Below are 17,588 nucleotides of genomic sequence, written 5' to 3'. Positions count from 1 at the left end.
TCTAGAATATCTTTGATGTAAAGTAACAACAATAACAACAACAACAAAAATCAGTGTAACAAATTACATCTGCTAAATTTGGTTGCAAAGGTGTTGCAATGTAAATACCAAATACCTATCACAGATTAGCAAAATGACTGTGATTCCTCTTCTCAAAAACCTGCACAGAGGAGGGGCAAAAGCAGTGCAGCACATGAAGAGAACTGGCTGTTTAATTAGCACCTTGAAGAGTAAGATGCTAATTTCTATGGATCTCTTCTCTATTATGGTTTACACATGCCAGACTAGAAGGTAGTTGCAGGAGAGATAATGAATGTTCATCCTTGCACTGCCATTAAAAATAACTTTAGAAAAAGTTTAATGAAACACAATGTTTCCCTAGTATGCCACATTCAGGCATATCTCAAGTTTACTTATTGAATTTAAGTAGATTAAAAAATGGAACTCTCATTCCATGTAAGAAAGCACATATTTTTTATCCTGTTGATAAGCAGGTAGTATAGACATGTGATGATCTGGGACTGGCTGTTCTCTTGTTTGCAGAATGAAACACCAGTGAAAGCATAAAGGATTGCAGCTCTGTGCTGCTTTTCCTTTTTCTTCCTGTGCTTTCCTATAGTGTCTCTTGGTTCATCTATAATAGAAGATAACCAGCAAGTTTGATGATAATTGTGCCTGATAATGAAAAGAGTAGCAGTGGGGAAGATGTAGAATATGAAGCCACAAAGGGAGAAAATGAAAGATACAGGGAAAAAAGCATTCCTGTGCATAAGCATGCCTGTTCTTTATGTGGACAGTTGGGAGCTTATTGTTATTGGAACTTATGTGGTGCAGACCTCGATCAAGAAGACACCTTTGAATATTTTCCCATTTCCAACAAAGAAGAGACAGATGTTTTCATATTTCTAAGAAGAGAAATGTTATGTTTGAGGCAGTCAGAGATGCTATTTGAGATTTGGTGACGTAGCCTGTGCATAAGATCTCTGCACACATCTTTTTTCTAAGCACACTAAATTGTTGCAACATATATTTGCTCTAATAAATGCTGAATAGAGTAGCACACAGCTGTAGTGACCATTCTGGTGTGATTCCAGGTATAGCTATGGGACAAGTTGATGGAAAACTATTTTATGAAACTGCTAAAACAGATTCAATTTAATTTAGTCCAATTGCCAATATGCATATTTTATAACCCATGTCACAAATATTTTTTTCTGAAATCCATTGATTGATGTGCTATGTATTTATTGTGCAGTTTTGACTTCCAGCCTGCAATACATTGAATAAATCAGCTTGAAGGCCTTGCCCTTTGGTGTAAAGAATAATCAGCAGCCATGTATAAGTGTGGACAAGCTGATATTTCCTATTTAAAGGACACTTTTTTTCTTTTGCAATTTTAGTTATCACCACACCTGGTTTTTTACAATGTCCTGGTTACAATGGACTAGAGTACTGTGATAAAACACTGTATTACTATTAGACTGTTAAAATATTTCATACCTAATGGGACTGCCAAACTTGAACCAAGAAGGCCACAAAATGTGAGGGTAGAATAAGTAAAGAGCAATACAAATTACTTGTTCTCAGCAGTCTTTTTCAGTGAAACCCCCTACACCCCACCTTCACTTTATGGAATGTCTTGTATGATTTTATCTTTGACTTGTGAACTACAGAATCAATGCTTTTTTATTTTCCTTTTTTTTTTTTTTTTGACTGAGCTTGCAAGATTACTGCCACTGAGTAGGCAGCTCAGTAGCAATCAAAGGTACATTTCTAAAAAAGATCCATCACATAGGAGGGCATTGTAGGACACAATTCAGCCTAAGAAACAGCAGACAATGCATTAGCCATGATGCTGCTGGTGGAGAATTCAGAATTATTTTGCCACTGTGTTCATAATGCTTTACTGCTCAGTAGATAAAAAAAATTGGATGGCAGAGAGAACTCTCTGGATGGCAGAGCCCAGAAGGTTCTGGTGACTGGTGTTAAATCCAGTTGGCCACTGGTCACAAGTGGTGCTCCCAGGGCACAGCCCTGTTTCATATCTTTGTAATGATTTGGACAAGGAGATCGAGGGCATCCCCAGCCAGTTGCACAGCCCTGTTTCATATCTTTGTAATGATTTGGACAAGGAGATCGAGGGCATCCCCAGCCAGTTGCAAACAACACCAAGTTGGGTGGGAGTGTTGATCTGCTGGAGGGCAGGAAGGATCTGCAAGAGGGAGCTGGACAGGCTGGATCAATGGGCTGAGGCCAGTGCTCTGAGGTTCAACCAGGCCAATTACCAGGTCCTGCCTGGTACATCAACCCCCTGCAGGACAGGCTAGGGCAGAGTGGCTGGAGAGCAGGAAAAAGACCTGGGGATTCTGGTTACAGCAGCTGAACATGAGCCAGCACATGCCCAGGTGGCCAAGAAAGCCAATGGCACCTGTCTTGTGTCAGAAAAAGTATGGCCAGCAGGACCAGGGCAGTGAGCCTTCCCTGCATCAGCACTGATGAGACCACATATCAGATCCTGTGTTCTGTTCTGGGCCCCTGAATTCCAGAAGGATGTTGATGTGCTGGAATGTGTCCAGAAGGGCAACTAAGCTGGGGAAGGGTCTGGAGCAAGTCTGATAAGGAGTGGCTGAGGAACCTGGAGTTCTTTGGCCTGGAGAAAAGAAGGCTAAGGCAAGATCTTACCATTCTCTACAACTACCTCACAGGATGGTGTAGCCCAGGTAATAACTGATAGGACAGGAGAAAATGGTCTTAAGTTGTGCCAGAGGAGGTTCAAGTTGGATATTAGGAAAAAAATTGCCACATAAAGGGCTGTAAAGCATAGAAACAGGCTGCACATGGAAGTGGTGAAGTGTTCAGAAAATTAGTAGATTTGGTACTTTGTGATACAGTTTAGCAGACATGGTGGTATTCAGTTAAAGATTGGGCTCCATGGTCTTGGAGGTATTTTCCAACTTTAATGACTTCATGATTCTATAGTGTTATGAAGAATACACCTCTTAAGATGTAGCTACACTGCATGTTGTCTTACAAAGCTGCTTCTGGCCATGGATTAGTGCTCTCACTTTGCTCGTGCATAGAAATCAGTAAAAGAAACAATGTGAATCATGTGAATAAAGCATTATCTTTCAGCAGCACTGATCCTGTAATTTGTATCACTTCAGCGACCTTGCATTCAGTGCCTTGTACAGTGCTGCTACAGTTGTTTACCTAGAGGATGAGCAGTGAGAAACAGCCAAGAATGGCAAAGGGAGGTGCACGAATTTTTAAGCCAATTTTACTTTTGAAGGAATCTTTAGGCAAGCTCAGAGCTGGCTTTGGGACTATGAGGGTGATAAGCAGTCAAAGTTTGTTGCTTACACACTCCTATTGGGTCACATACCATGGCATAAGAGCAATTACAGGGTTCCTGTTGTTTCAAAGGGTAACCGTGTATTTTCTGACCATTATAAAATAATAGACATGGTTTTCCTGGCTTTGTGAAGACTGGTAGGTTGTAATTATTCTTGGACAGTTCTGTTAGCCATCTCTTCATTTTTCTTTAGGCACTGGGGGATCAGTAGCTGCCCATGTTCTTTTGGATGCAGCCCAGGACACAATTGGCTTTCTGGGCTATGAGCACTCACTGCTGGCTCATGTTCAGTTTTTTTATCAGCCATCACCCCTAAATCCTACACAAAGCTGCTGTCAATGAACCCTGGGTGAAATTTTCAGCACATTTGGATGCATTTTGGTTTTCTTTGGGGGTACAGCTTTGCACTGTCGGCCAGGAATTACCCAAGGGCAGATGATCTTGCTCCTCTCTATAGTCTTCAGTGTGTTACAAATCCCAGGTTTATTAAAATCTACATTGTGCCTCCAGAGCTACACCAAACAAGTAAAAGGAAGGAGCAGATATCCTAGCACAAATTTTTCTGAAGATTCAGCTGAATAAAAAAGTTGTAAGTACTTGTACAAAGGAAGGTTTAGAGATTAGGAAGTGGCAGTGAAAAACAGATATGTATAATAAAGTGTGCAGTATTAAGTAGGACTTATTGTTGTTCAATACTCCCTCAGAGTGACAGAACAGGACTGTCTCTGTCTCTCCTTTGCTGAATATTCTGCACTTATCTACTTATAGAATAAGTGTTCTTTTAATACCCTACACTAGGTAACCTTGTCTTGCTTGTGTTTTTTTAACCATGTAAACCAAAATGATGATATCATGTGATCATTGGCTGCACATGATTCCTTGAGTTCACAGGAGAAATGGTGTAGTTGAGCTGTAACTACACAAATACTAGCATCATTCAAAGTAACTTGTATTTAACTAATATTAAAACTGAGGAAGCAGGATGACTGCCTTGCTGAAATGCTTAACCTACCAAATAATGTAATGAAGGGCACAAACATCTACCATACTCACACCCCTGGTTTATGGATGAGAGCCCAGGTGAAGAGGGGAGCCAATGCCAGCTGTCCCACTGCTCCACAGATGTATTTCTGCAGTGGAAAATTCCATGTCTTTTTTTTTTTTTTTTTTTTTTTGATGCTGAGTTTAATTACATGCTTTAGCTCTTAAGGACACTAATTCAGTGTAACTATCTGACACTGGCTTCATGATGGCCATTTATATCATTGCCAGCCATGGATTGTGATGAAGAACATCATCATCAGCTAAACTGTAAAGCTTCAAAATGAATTCTTGAATTATTTAATAAATTTATTGTTTTAATGTGAACCATGGTTTTCCTACATGGGCAGCAGCTAGTTTCTGCTTGTGTTCAATCTTTTGGGGAGGAAGGACAGCTGGAAGGTGTGTGAGGGGTTGGCCTTTGCTGGACACCAAATGCTCCCCAAAACCACTCTATCACTCCTCCCTCAACTGGACAGGGAAAATATAGTGAAAGGCTTGCAGGCTGAGAGATCACAAACAAATGACCATCACTGACAAACCAGACTAAACTGAGGAAAGTTCATTTCATTTATTGGCAAATCAGAGTAGGGAAGTGAAATAAAACCAAGTCTTCCCTCATCTCTCCCTTGTTCCCTGGGTGCAACTTCACTCCTGATTTCTCTTCCTCCTCCCCTCCTCAGTGGTGCAGGAGGTTGGGGAATTAGGGCTGCAGTAGGTTTGTCACACATGGTCTCTGCTGCTGCTCACTCCTGATGAGGAGGACTCACACTTTTCCAGTGTGGGCAGTGGAACCTCTGCTCTGGTGCCTGGAGCACAATCTCTCTCTCCATCTGCATTGACCTTGGGGTCTGCAGTGCTATTTCTTACACATTTGCAGTCCTTCCTTATCTGCCTACTATTGCTGCTGAAGAGTAACTTTTTTCCCTTGTTAAATCTGTTTTCCCTGAGCACTACCACTATTGCTGATGGTTTACCTTGGCCAGCAGTGGGTGTGCCTTAGATCCAGCTGGCACTGGCTCTGTTGGACACCTGGAAAGCACCTGGCAGCTTCTCACATAAAAATACTGGGGTGCTCCCCCACAGCCCCCTGCTTCACCTCCCAAAACCTAGCCATGCAAACCCAGTGCAGGTGGGCAGTGTTAGTGAAGGGGAGCAGGTGGCAAGTGGTGGAGGTACAACATGCTGGGACGATGTTCCTGCCTAAAGTCATTCTCAGAACTACTCTCACATTGTTCACAGCACCAGGACTGTCACAGCTCACAGTGTTTGGACAATTCTCTCAGAATCACAGAATCAGAGTGGGTTGGGTTAGAAGGCACTATCTGGTCCAACCTCCCTGCCCAAGCAGGGTCATCTCAGGGCACATGGCACAGGATTGTGTCCAGATGGTTGTGGAATATCTCCAGTGAGGGAGAACTCCAGAATTTCTCTGAGGAAACATGGTGTGATTCCACAATCTCTGTCTCAAGTGGTAGGATTCCTGGGGTTGTCCTGTGCAGGGCCAGCAGCTGGACAGCAATCACAGTCATAGATTCAAAAATGGCTTGGCTTGGAAAGGAACTTGAGGATCATCTCATTTCAACCTTTTGCCATGGACAGAGACACCATTCACTAGAGCAGGTTGTTCCAAGCCCCATCCAACCTGGTTATGAACATTTCCAGGGATGGGGCAGCCACAGCTTCTCTGGGCAGCCTGTGCCAGGGCCTCACCACCCTCACAGGGAAGAAGTTTTTCCTTATATCTAATCGAAACCTACTCTCTTTCAATCAAGGCCATTTTTCCTATTTCTGTCACTACAAGCTCTGATAAATAGTCTTGCCTCTCTTTTCTGTGAGTTTTCTTCAGATGCCCTAAAGCCTTCTCTGTTCCAGGCTGAGCAATCCCAGCTCTCCCAGCCTTTTCTCCCAGCAGAGCTGCTCCATCCCTCTGCTCCCCTCGGTGCCTCCTCTGGGCTGGCTCCAGCAGGTCCCTGTCCTTGCTGTGCTGAGCCCAGAGCTGGATGCAGCCCTGCAGGTGGGGTCTCAGCAGAGGGGCAGAATCCCCTCCCTGCCCTGCTGCCCACGGGGCTCTGGGCTCCCAGCACACGGCCGGGGCATGTCCAGCCTCTCACCCACCGGGTGAGCTGATGATCGTTGCGGGTCCCTTCCGACACAGAATACATTCACAGGGCACATTGACAGGACACACGCTGCGGCTCTGAGCTGTGTGCGGCAGCCAGGCCCGGGAGGCTCCTGCCGCCCGGCGGCCGCGCACGGAGCGGCGGCGGAACCGCGGGGCGGCTGCCGCAGTTTCCGGCGGAGCGCGGGGAGGAGGCACCGGGCCCGGGACAGCATGGCGGGGCCGTGGGCCGGGCGCGGGCTGCGGGCCGGGAGCCGTGAGTGCCGGGGGAGCCGGGGCTGCGGGAGGGAGCCGGGGCTGCGGGAGGGGCCGGGAGCCGTGAGTGCCGGGGGAGCCGGGGCTGCGGGAGGGAGCCGGGGCTGCGGGAGGGGCCGGGAGCCGTGAGTGCGGAGCCGCTCCGAGCTCGGGCTCGTTCTGCGGCGGTGCTTTCAGGGGCTGAGGTGCCCTTATTAGGCCGCGGGGGAGTTGGCCTGTCTGAGGGACTCTGCAGTCAGCGAGCGACATTAATCTTGCGTAGAGCCATAGAGTACTTGGGGTTGGAAGGGCCTTTTGAGATCATCCAGTCCACTGCCCCTGTCAGGGCAGGGCCGCCACGAGCAGGTGGCACAGGAACGTGTCCAGGTGGATTTGGAATGTTTCCAGGGAGAGCGACTCCACTCCCGCCCAGAGCAGCTTATTCCAGTGCTCTGCCCCTTTCCATGGAAAGTAGTTCTTCCTCATGTTGGAGTGAAGCTTCTTGTGTTTTAGTTTATGGCCATTGCTGGTCACCCTGAAAGGAGTCTGGCACCAACCTCTTGGCTCCTGCCCTTGTGGTACTTATATGCGTTAATCTCTTCTCAGTCTCTCCTCATAAGAGAGATGCTCGAGACCACTCATCATCTTTTTGACCCGTTTTGTTGCCTCAGGGTCTCCTGTTGTGACTTTCTGAAGGCTGAACAGCCCCAGCCCCCTCAGCCTTTCCTCATTAGAGGGATGCTCTGCTGAATCCACCCCAGGATTGCCTATTCCACAGGATCATTGCTTACTCAGTGTCTCTCCTGCCCCCAGGGTACCTCTCCACAGGATCATTGCTTACTCAGTGTCTCTCCTGCCCCCAGGATACCTCTCCACTCCAGCTTTCTCTCGGCTGACACCTGATGAGGTGGTTCGGATGCGTAATGAGCTCTTCACCAAAGAGAAAGAAAGACAGTTGTCTCTTCACCCACGGATTGAGAAAATTGAAGTAAAATACACTGGGAAGTTGCACTCTGGCAGTGTGTTTGTCATGAACAAGGCTCTGTCTACACCATACAACTGTGCCATGCGTAAGTGGATGGACTTCTGAATCAGACCCTCATGGAGAATGTTGTGCTGCCAGTTGAAATAGAAACAGTTAAATTTTGGAGGCTTTTTTTCACAGTTTATCCTTCCAAGTCATTTGCAAATATGAAGCTTGCAGTTGTTAGAAATGCAGCAGTCTGAAATGTTGATCCTTAGAAATTAATATTTTAGGGGTTTTTTTCACTTTCTTTAGATTTAAGTGAATGGGATTGCAAGAAGTCTGTTCTGGCTGTTGTGGATGGTAAAATCTGGGACATGTACAGACCCCTGATGAAGTCATGTGAAATTCAGTTCCTTACCTTCAAAGATGAAGATCCGGAGGAAGTAAACAAGGTAAGTTATTATCTGTTATTGTTTGTTCCATCTGTACCTTCTCTCATTGCGGGTGGCCTTGATTATGATCACTTGGTTCTGTGTGCACCTTTCAGTTCCCTGCCTGTCTGCTTCCTTGAACTCTGTTGTCATTAAAGTTCATAGGTTTTTAATGGTGCATCATGGCTGTCATTAGCTGGACCAGTGTGTGGGCTAGGTGAATTGTTGGCTTTCCTTTCAATTGCTGTATTATTCTATTATTTCAGATTTAAATATCTCCAGATATTTAAATATCTGGCTTGCATTCTAAATGCAGTTTAGATTTTTTTTTATTAGATTCTGCTTGGAGAATCATCTCTGAGTAGAAGTTTGGAAAGTAATAGAAAGTAGTCATAGAATTGTGGAAAAGCTTGGATTGGAAAGGACATTAGAAACTCATCCATTTCTATCCCCTGCTGTGGAGAGGGACAGCTTCCACTAGAGCAGGTTGCTCATAGCCCTGTCCAACCTGGCCTTGAACACTTCCAGGGTTGGAATGCTTCAGTTGGCAGCTGGGTTTGTGCATCATCCAGTTAAGTTTTGGTTGTTTTTTTTTTTAATAATTAGCTTCTAGGCAGTAGGTCTGTGTTCTGAAACTCTCTCTGCAGGCGTATTGGCGTTCCTGTGCCATGATCATGGCCTGTGTGCTGGAGCGGGCGTTCAAGGATGAATACTCAGTCACCCTGCTTAAAGCTCCAGAAGTGCCAGGTGATCAAAGTGTTGTACATTGACTGTCTTTTACTGCTTCTCAAGTGGGTGTTTAATAACCAAACCTAAAAAAAAATCAGAGGCTCTTTTTTCCAATGATAGGTGGTACTTGGCACTGATAGGTGTATTACATGCTGTTGTAGTTGCCTTTAGTTTTTAACGACCCCACTAAAAACAATTTTGTTATTAACATTCAGAAAATTGGTCTGTGTGGCCACTGGGATTCAGACCACTTAGGATTTCACAGCTGAAATGAGTAACTAAGCCTCTGTATTGTGAAGTGATATGAGCAAGGTTTCTAGATGTGTTGCAACATGTTTCTGTGGAATTTGCTCTTATAACTGCATAACCTTGTCCAGCACTTGAATTACTAAAAATGACAATATCTATACCAAATTGGAGGATTATTGAGGTACAGAGAAGCTTAGTAACAACTTCTGCTTGACTGTGATCTGATTTAAGATTTAGAAAAGTGAGCAAATGCACAAGAGAAGAAGTTACTTCAATAACAAAACCTGCATAGTTATGCATTTAATGTATAAGAAGGTCAGTTGGTGTCGTGTGGAGTGCTATAACTGCTTCTCTTTTCAGCAATTTTTGCATTTAGCATTGTGATTGATAAGTAGGTAAATATTTCAGTTCTACCAGAGTTTGGAATAATCCTGAATATACTCAGCTTTCTCATTATACTGCATGTATAGAAATAGTGTGATCTTACTGGGTTCATGGATTTGATTTCTAAATAGCCATAACTCAGTATACAAAAAAGAGTGTTCTAACAACTGTCAGAGAAATTTGTGGTGCCTTTACCAGAAATTTGTGTCATGGATACATCTCTAATATTGTCTCTTTATAAATTAACAGCTCACATTTATTGTATGAGACATGCAATTGAAAAATAATTAAGTATTTTTAAAGTGAGTAGTTTTGATTTTTCTCTGCAGTGTTAGATACAGTTTTGTGAAGCAGTGTATTTCCCCCCTCTTTATTGAGATTCTGTTAAACTGACATTGCATTAAAACTCCTTTCAAATTACTTTCTCATTCAGTGAAATGAAATTAAAACAACACAAGTTCAATCTGCCATTTTACAGTATAATCAGAGCTGAAAAGTTTTGTTTTATGATGAATTTCTGAGATAATCCTGTTTTTCTTTTCTTTCTCATTAATTTTGTTGTAACAATATAGTATGATTGTGAAATTCATACTTTGTTACAAACGTGAATGTTTTCTCTTTGGATTGGAATTGCAGTGATCTCTGGAGCTTTCTGTTATGATGTAGTTTTGGACAATAAACTGAATGACTGGAAACCAACAAAGGTAAGCACTTTTCAAACTTAAACCCAAGAAGCTCTATAGCTTGTCTTCTTCTCTGGTTGTTCTTTTTTAATAAGGGAGAGGGGACAGAGCTTTTTTCCCCTTTTTGTTAGTGCACATTTGGAGTAGTCTGGCAGCTGATCTCTGCATTTACCACACTCTGGTACTGTGGCAGAGCGCTCACAGATTTCCTTTCAGATGAAAATAAACCTTGTGCTGTCTTCCACATCCTTTCAGGCTTTAGGGCTGTGGAGCTAGAGAAAATCCTAGTCTGAAGTACAAGTTCAGAGACAGTTGATGGGGCCATTGGGACCTCAGTGCCATTTTTGTTACTGTACAGATCTGTTCCTCCTCAGCTGCTCTTGCCTGGTAATGTAGATGCAGCCACAGTCTTTGTGTGAGTAGAGTCTCTGAAAATGGAAGTGTGTATAAGGCATATTTTCTGGTGGTTTGCAATAGAATCAGTTTGTTGTTGAATAAAATCTGTGAGCACATTCAGCTGCAGCTCTCCTTAATAGCTTGCTTATATTTCATACTCTGCAGTAAATCTAATAATCTGAATACTCTAAATCACAGAGCCATTTGAGATCACAATTGTTTGTGCCCATTCTTGTTCTTGTGCCCGAAAACTATTAGAGGTGTATGGCTAGCAAAGCAATGTTGGAGCAATGAAAAAATTTTCTTCAATATCATCTTGTAGCTGAAGTAATTTAGTTAGAAATATTTTAAACATGACATTTTAAATGTAATTTCACCTCATAACAATTTCTTATTTATGAGTAAATCTGAATTGCACAGAACCTCAGATTCTGGTCCAAGTTGTCCAATTTTTATTTATTAAATATTTAATACCTTTTTTTAAATTTTGATCTATTACAATTAGTGAATGAAGACAGCACTCTTTGAGGGTGGAAACTAGATATACAGATGAGTATTTAACTGTAGCAAGACTATGTATGCAGTACAATGTAGGGAAAACCTGAGCAGTTTAATTAACATAGATATTGTTTCTGATGGACAAATGCCTGTTGATTTGACTGGGCATTGTATCTGTCCATTAAAACAGTGATGATCTGTAGTGCTCTCATGATAATAGTAAGACACTCCTACAGTAAAATTGCTGTATCTAGAGTTTTGGTAGATGATCTTTGTTGTTTTGACCAATGTTTGCTGTGCTTTATCTGTTCACTACAACTGTGAAAATGTGGTTACACTTTTTATGCCCTTTTTTTAGGACAACTTCTGTTCTCTTACAAGGGATGCTAAAAAGCTAATCCATCAAGACCTGCCCTTTGAAACACTGCACGTTGAAGCAAAAGTAGCACGTGAAATGTTTCAGCATAATAAGTGAGTGTCTGAATTTGCCTTTCTTTCAAAGAAGCAATTAGAAATCAAGTCAAATCTCTGCTTGGTTTTATACATCTAAAATAAGATGTTACAGTGAAGTAAGAAGGCACTCCTTCCACTGCTCTGAATGAGCCTGCCTCCATTCTCTTTCCACCAACTTATTTACACCAACTTCCTTAGTTCTTATTGTTCTCTGCAGAGGCCAACACCAGGCACCTTTACTGGATGTAGTTTTGTGCCAAACTGAAAGACTGAGATTTCCTTTGTTCTAGCAAGCTTCAAGTTTCCACTACTATTTAATTGAAACTCTGGTGGTTAGCCTTGATATCATAGCCTTTGCAGAAAGGCTTCCATATTTAAAGAAATGTACATTTTTTGTGTCCTGGTATCTTCAAATGAAGATTTGGTGAAATGCAGTTTTTGAACTCTGCAGGGGGAAAATGAGTAAAATACTTTGGTCTGTGCTATAAAAAAAGGTTTGATCAAAATCTCCTGTCTTCTTTGCTGAAGAAAATACCTCAGCCATGTTTCTGGTCCACAGCTTTTTTGGCAGTTGGAGAGATGTAGGAGAAAAATGATAAATAATTTATCATTTTGTGAGCCAAAATTAAGCTATGATGAAGCTAAAGTTGTAAAATAGCAAATTTTTAGCTTTATGCTGAAGGTGATTTTAATGTGATATATGGATCATCGTCTCCATTTTGTTGGCTGCATTGGCAGCAGGTGGGAGCTGACTTCTGATGGTACCTTTAGATATTGTGTATAGAAAGCACAGAGAAGACTCTGCTGGATTGCAGGTGGCCAGCTGTTGAGGGCTGCACATTGCATAAAATCAGTTTAGGTGTCTCATGTGTCTCATAGTCGTACAGGTGACCTGAAAGACTCTGATTTGCAGTAGTAGGTCCATTGTATCTTTCTGAATAAAACTGCTGTGGCAGCATGGCTCTCCTATAAAATGTGCACAGAATCAATTGAATAGATGTTTCAATGGGAAGGGACTTACAACAACCACCTAGTCTGATGTTGCATTATTTTTCAAGTGCCTTTCAGTAGTGCTCAGTAAAATCTATAATTTTTCCATGAACTGAGGTTAACTAACAGGTCTGTTAATTAAGCATGTCATATATGTGTTGTCATTAGGAATTTAAACCAGTCTCAAAGCTCACATAAATACAAGCATGATTTTTAGGAATTTTAAATGCATTAAATTAATTTCTGAAGTGTTCTTATAAGAACTAGGTGTTAAAGCTGAGGATTTTTAAAACGCTTTTTTTTCTTGTTCAGATACAAAATGGAAATGATAGAAAGAAAAGCTTCTCAGAATATGGAAGGAATTGTACCATTACATAGGTGAGCAAAACTGAACTCCCATTCTGTAATGATTTACTGTAACATTTGAGTATATTGCAAGTACTCTCTGGAAGTGAGAAGAGCAAGTTACTTGTGATGGTTTTAAATTTAAAGATCACTTGTATTCATTGATGTCTGTGGTCTGTCTTAAGTTGCTTGGTTTTCTTAATACAGCCGTTATTTTTCTATGTTTCTATTTCTTGCTACATCAAGAGTGGTAAGTGCCAGAGAAGTCTTACTGCTTTCAGTACTTTTACACGAAGACTAAATAATTCTCTAGAGCTTAACAGGCTAAATAAAATATAAACCAAATACTGGTTTGAAAACAAGAGTTAGCATTGTATAAGGGATTTTTCTTTCAAAGTTGTCAATACTTTCCTAACTTTCAAGCTACTGTTTTGTAGTGGTGGAGATAAGAATAGAACAGCATTCTGGGGAGACAGTGTAAGATACAGAGTTCTTAGTCTGGAGGCAGGAAGTGTGTATTGTATCTCAGGCCACTCTGTATCTTAGTATCTCAGTTTTGTAGATGTCTAAAGAGTTCCTAATTTGTTTTTGTGATCCACATCTATCTAAAGGACCGGATGGCTTTGCAGAGGTGGTTCTTGACATTTTACAGCAATGTTATTTTGTTCTTTCCTTCCTCCCACTCTGATCTGCTCAATAAAGGGGAAAATAGGCTTACCTATTGCTTTATGGTAGAGGTTCATTCTCAGTACTTCATTGCATACTGTAGTATGCTGTCTCTCTTTTCTTAATTGATTTGCAGTTTTCCAAGAAAGGGAAATAACTGTGCAAGTTTTAAACACTGTACTGTGGAAAACAGGTGATCTTGGAAACAAATCTTTTTCTGGTGAATGACAGTTACCCAGTTTTAGAGCCAACATGGCATCAAAATTTTTTTTAAACCTAGGATCCTTTCCTAGACTTGAGGTTTAAATTTCCTAAGTTCACTTAAGGAAATTGTGTGACATGTAATTTTGCTTTAGGAAACATAAAAATGCTGAGTTTGAGATTTGTTTAGGGATTTGTGTAGATTTTCTTTCTGTTGATTGGAATTTGCTAATCAAAAATAAAACCTAATCTCCTTCTATTTTGTTCCAAATATATTTGATATATAATATGTGGGGTTTTTTCATCCCTCCAGGTTTGGTGACTTTGTAGATGTTAGTGAAGGTCCTCATATTCCAAGGACAAGTTTCTGTTTCCAGTATGAGATAACAGCAGCCCATAATCTTCGGACTGACCAGTCTGAATTGATAAGGAGATTCCAGGGTGTGTCCTTGCCAGTCCATTTGAAGGTAAGTAATCAATTTTACACAGATTTTCCTTCTTTAAGTTAAAGCATTTTGCCTTTGTTCCCATCTTTATTAGGTGCTGTGTTGGTAGCTAAATGAAATTTGTAGTTGAGAGCTGCAGAAAGGGAGAGCCCCTGATGAAGGCTGTGTTGGGTATTTGGGGTTCATTTACCTGAACCTGTTGTGGATGTGCAATCAGAGCTACAAAAGTTTGCATGAGAGGGCCCATGTCCTAGCTCTAATGAGTCTTAAGCAAAGGCTTTGTAGAACTGAAGGTGGAGGCAGGAGTCTTTATTCCCATTCCTGTTGACTTACATGTGCTGTTGTCTTAGTTGGACAAGTTTTCAAGGGTTCCTCAGCTCATCTCTCTGTTCCCTTCCTAAACATAATTCCCATTTTTGCCAATTAACTCGTCAAAGATTCCACACAGTGCATGAATCATAGAACCAGTGAATGGTTTGGGTTAGAAGGGACCTTAAAGTTCATGCAGTTCCAATTCCCCTTCCATGATCAGGGGCACCTTCCACTGGACAGGTTGCTCAGAGCTCCATTCAGTCTGGCCATGAACACACCCAGGGATGGGGCATGTGATGGGTGGACATTTATTCAAGTCCCCCACATGAATATGGGCAATTTGGATAACGAAATTGTAAATTGTAGCATTTGAACTGGGTGTTATTATGGTTTTGTGCCATCATTTCTATACATTTATCAGAATTTGTTCTATGATAAGATTCTTTTTTACCTCTGTTAACATAATTTAATAACTTTTCACACAGGCTCACCACACTGTGTGGCACAAACTGCTGGAAAGATCAAAGAGGCTGGTAAGTCTCACTAGTGGTGAAGTACAGGTTACCAAATTCAAAGGTGTCTTCTGATTGAGGACAATTTGAATGATTAAAGGTAGGTAGTACACTCAAGAACATATCTTTAGGAATGGAAATCAGAAATCTAACTGCTTGCTTATTAGAGGACATGCTTCTGAGGTCTGTTAAAATGCATTAAAATGCATTGTGCCATTTAAAAAACATCATATACTATTTGATATGATTTGTCCATTTAAAATTAATTTAAGGTAAATGAAACTATAAAATATTATAACTCACATATAACCAAATGCCACTATCAAGACATGTTTAAACATAGGAAGTCTTTGTAAGAATTAAAGAGCAGGGTTTTGGAGCCTTCAGATCAATATTTTTACTTACTTGTTTGTCAAGAGACAGAAAAAGAAGTACTTCATGTCTTCTGAAACTTGTTAGCCAAGGATGTGTTCTGAGCCTGCCCCATGGCATCTTCCCTGAGTTTAGTTTGAATATTCTTATCCTTCAGATTGTTTAATTTTGGAGAAGATAAATGTAGGTTGTCCTTTCTTGTTACACTGACAGTCTGAGGGGAGGATTTTCAGGATCAAGGAGAGTGAAATAATTGTTAAAAGAACAAAATTTATATCTTTCTGCAGGTCACTGAAGAAGAATATTTGGAAGCAGCAACACAATGTCCTGAGGCAAAAGATGGAGCTGAAGAAGAAAAAACTGTATCAGTTTAAATTAAGTTGAACCTCTAAATGTACATAATAAAATGTGTATTTTTACATGACTTGTGACTCATTAAAAATGTCTTGGATAATTAATTTGAATTCTGTGACCTAAATCATAGATAAGTATAAACACAGGTATACACAAGATGTTTCAGTCCACTTTAAGGATTTCCTTAAAGAAATAAAGGGCTGCTGAAGAGAAGATAATTTTTTATCTGCAGTAACTTGCAAGTTGTCCTTGTCCTTACCTTGACAGCAGTAATTGTATGTGTCCATCCATATGTTGTTGCCTGCTGCAACTGAAAGTTAAGACAAACAGTATTTTGAAAAGATACCCTTAAAGATATGTAAAGGTGTAATTGCCATTGCTTTGCCAGTACAAAAATAGCAGAATGCAAAAGCCTGAAAGTTCTTGGAATTTAATGATTTATTTCTGCTGCACAAGTGCAGTTAAAGATCATTTTCCAGAATAATACCAATAATGTAGTTCATTATTTGCATCCCCAGTGTAGTAAGATTTATTATGCATTTTCTTTCTTTGGTATTTAAATATGGTGACTTCAATTAAATTTCAGAAGGGGGTTTTGTTAGAAGATGTTTTCTGAGGTTTTGTATTTTCATCCCTAACTCATTAGAACTGTTCTCATTATACCAGAGGAAGTTTTTATTGCTTTTTGAAGTGCAAATATTTTCTCTGTATTTTGTCCCAATTATTTTTGCCATTAACTGCATCAATGGTTCCTAATCATTTGACACCACAGTTTTGTGAGGGCAGGATAGTAGTTCAATAAACATAGCTATATAAACATTAGGTATAACCTGTGTCTTCTCAGCATACTTGGAAAACTGATGGGTTTTTTTTTTTTCTTTTTGATTAATGCTGCAGAGGACTTTATAGTGGTACCAGATACTTATTTTTTAAAATAAGATTGTTGATTCAAAATTTACCTTCAAAGTACACATATGCATCTATACATTCTATATATATTCATTTATTTGAATTTGCCAGGGTGTACTTTGGCTTTGAACCTGTTGTTCTGGTGCTGTTGAAGAAGCAGGCATTGGTTCTTGTCTTAAGAAACAAAAATTTGCTGTTTGTGTTGTTTTGGGGGTTTTGTTGTGGTTTTCTTTTAGTTTTGCTTGGTTGTTTGGTTGATTTTTGTTTGTTTAGTGCACTGCTTGCCATCTTTGATTAACCCAAGACTGATGAAATTTTGCCATCTGAATTTTGGGATTCAGTCCAGGTGGTCTGTTTTGAATCTTAAGCTTGTTCTGTTACAACCCAGAGAGTCCCCTGATGTCTCCTTTCTAGTTTGGGTATCCAGAATTCCTCCTGGATTCCACCAGCTGCAGAGGAAGCTGAGAGTTCTGCTATCCCTTAGGAATATACCTTTTTTAACCCCAGCTGGAATTTCAGAGCATTTCTGGTATGTTCCTTTCTGTGGGGCTGGGGAGAGGGGTTTTTTGTTTGTTATGTTTGGGGTTTGAGGTTTTTTTGGTTGGAGGAGCAGGTAAGTTGCCCCACAGGTGAATTCCCATAAAAGAGACCTTTGCCAAGTGCATGACAATACTGGAAATGCTGTTGAGGTCTGCAGCAGACCCTTCCCTGGAGGTGTGTGCATAAAAAGGTAGAAGCTCAAACTTCTACAGAACTTTGCTAATCTCACACCTTGACTTCCATAGGATCCAGAAGACAGATCTGTCTTCCTTAGGGAGAGATGCAGCCGGAGGATGGCTTGGAAAAGCACCAGGATTCTCACAGAACAGCAACAGTGAAGAGAACTGGACAACACTGTTCATTTCTTTCTCACCATAGCACATTTTGAAATGGGAATGTAGA

At 40.9% G+C, this 17,588-nt stretch overlaps 1 protein-coding gene across 1 annotated transcript; it reads left to right on the top strand.

The window, feature by feature from the left end:
• The first annotated feature begins 6,637 nt into the window (after positions 1-6,637).
• On the top strand, positions 6,638-15,807 carry MRPL39 (mitochondrial ribosomal protein L39). The gene is made up of 10 exons (XM_079299361.1): positions 6,638-6,771; positions 7,613-7,819; positions 8,029-8,168; positions 8,795-8,894; positions 10,146-10,213; positions 11,445-11,557; positions 12,842-12,907; positions 14,055-14,208; positions 14,985-15,032; positions 15,671-15,807. The coding sequence occupies exons 1-10, from the start codon at positions 6,729-6,731 to the stop codon at positions 15,755-15,757; spliced, it is 1,026 nt and encodes a 341-aa protein (XP_079155487.1). The 5' UTR covers positions 6,638-6,728; the 3' UTR covers positions 15,758-15,807.
• The last annotated feature ends 1,781 nt before the right edge of the window (positions 15,808-17,588 follow it).

This window comes from Erithacus rubecula (genome assembly GCF_903797595.1).
Source record: "Erithacus rubecula genome assembly, chromosome: 1".
Taxonomy (NCBI): domain Eukaryota; kingdom Metazoa; phylum Chordata; class Aves; order Passeriformes; family Muscicapidae; genus Erithacus; species Erithacus rubecula.
The sequence above is the reverse complement of the archived record's forward strand: the minus strand, read 5'-3'. Positions and strand labels throughout refer to the sequence as shown.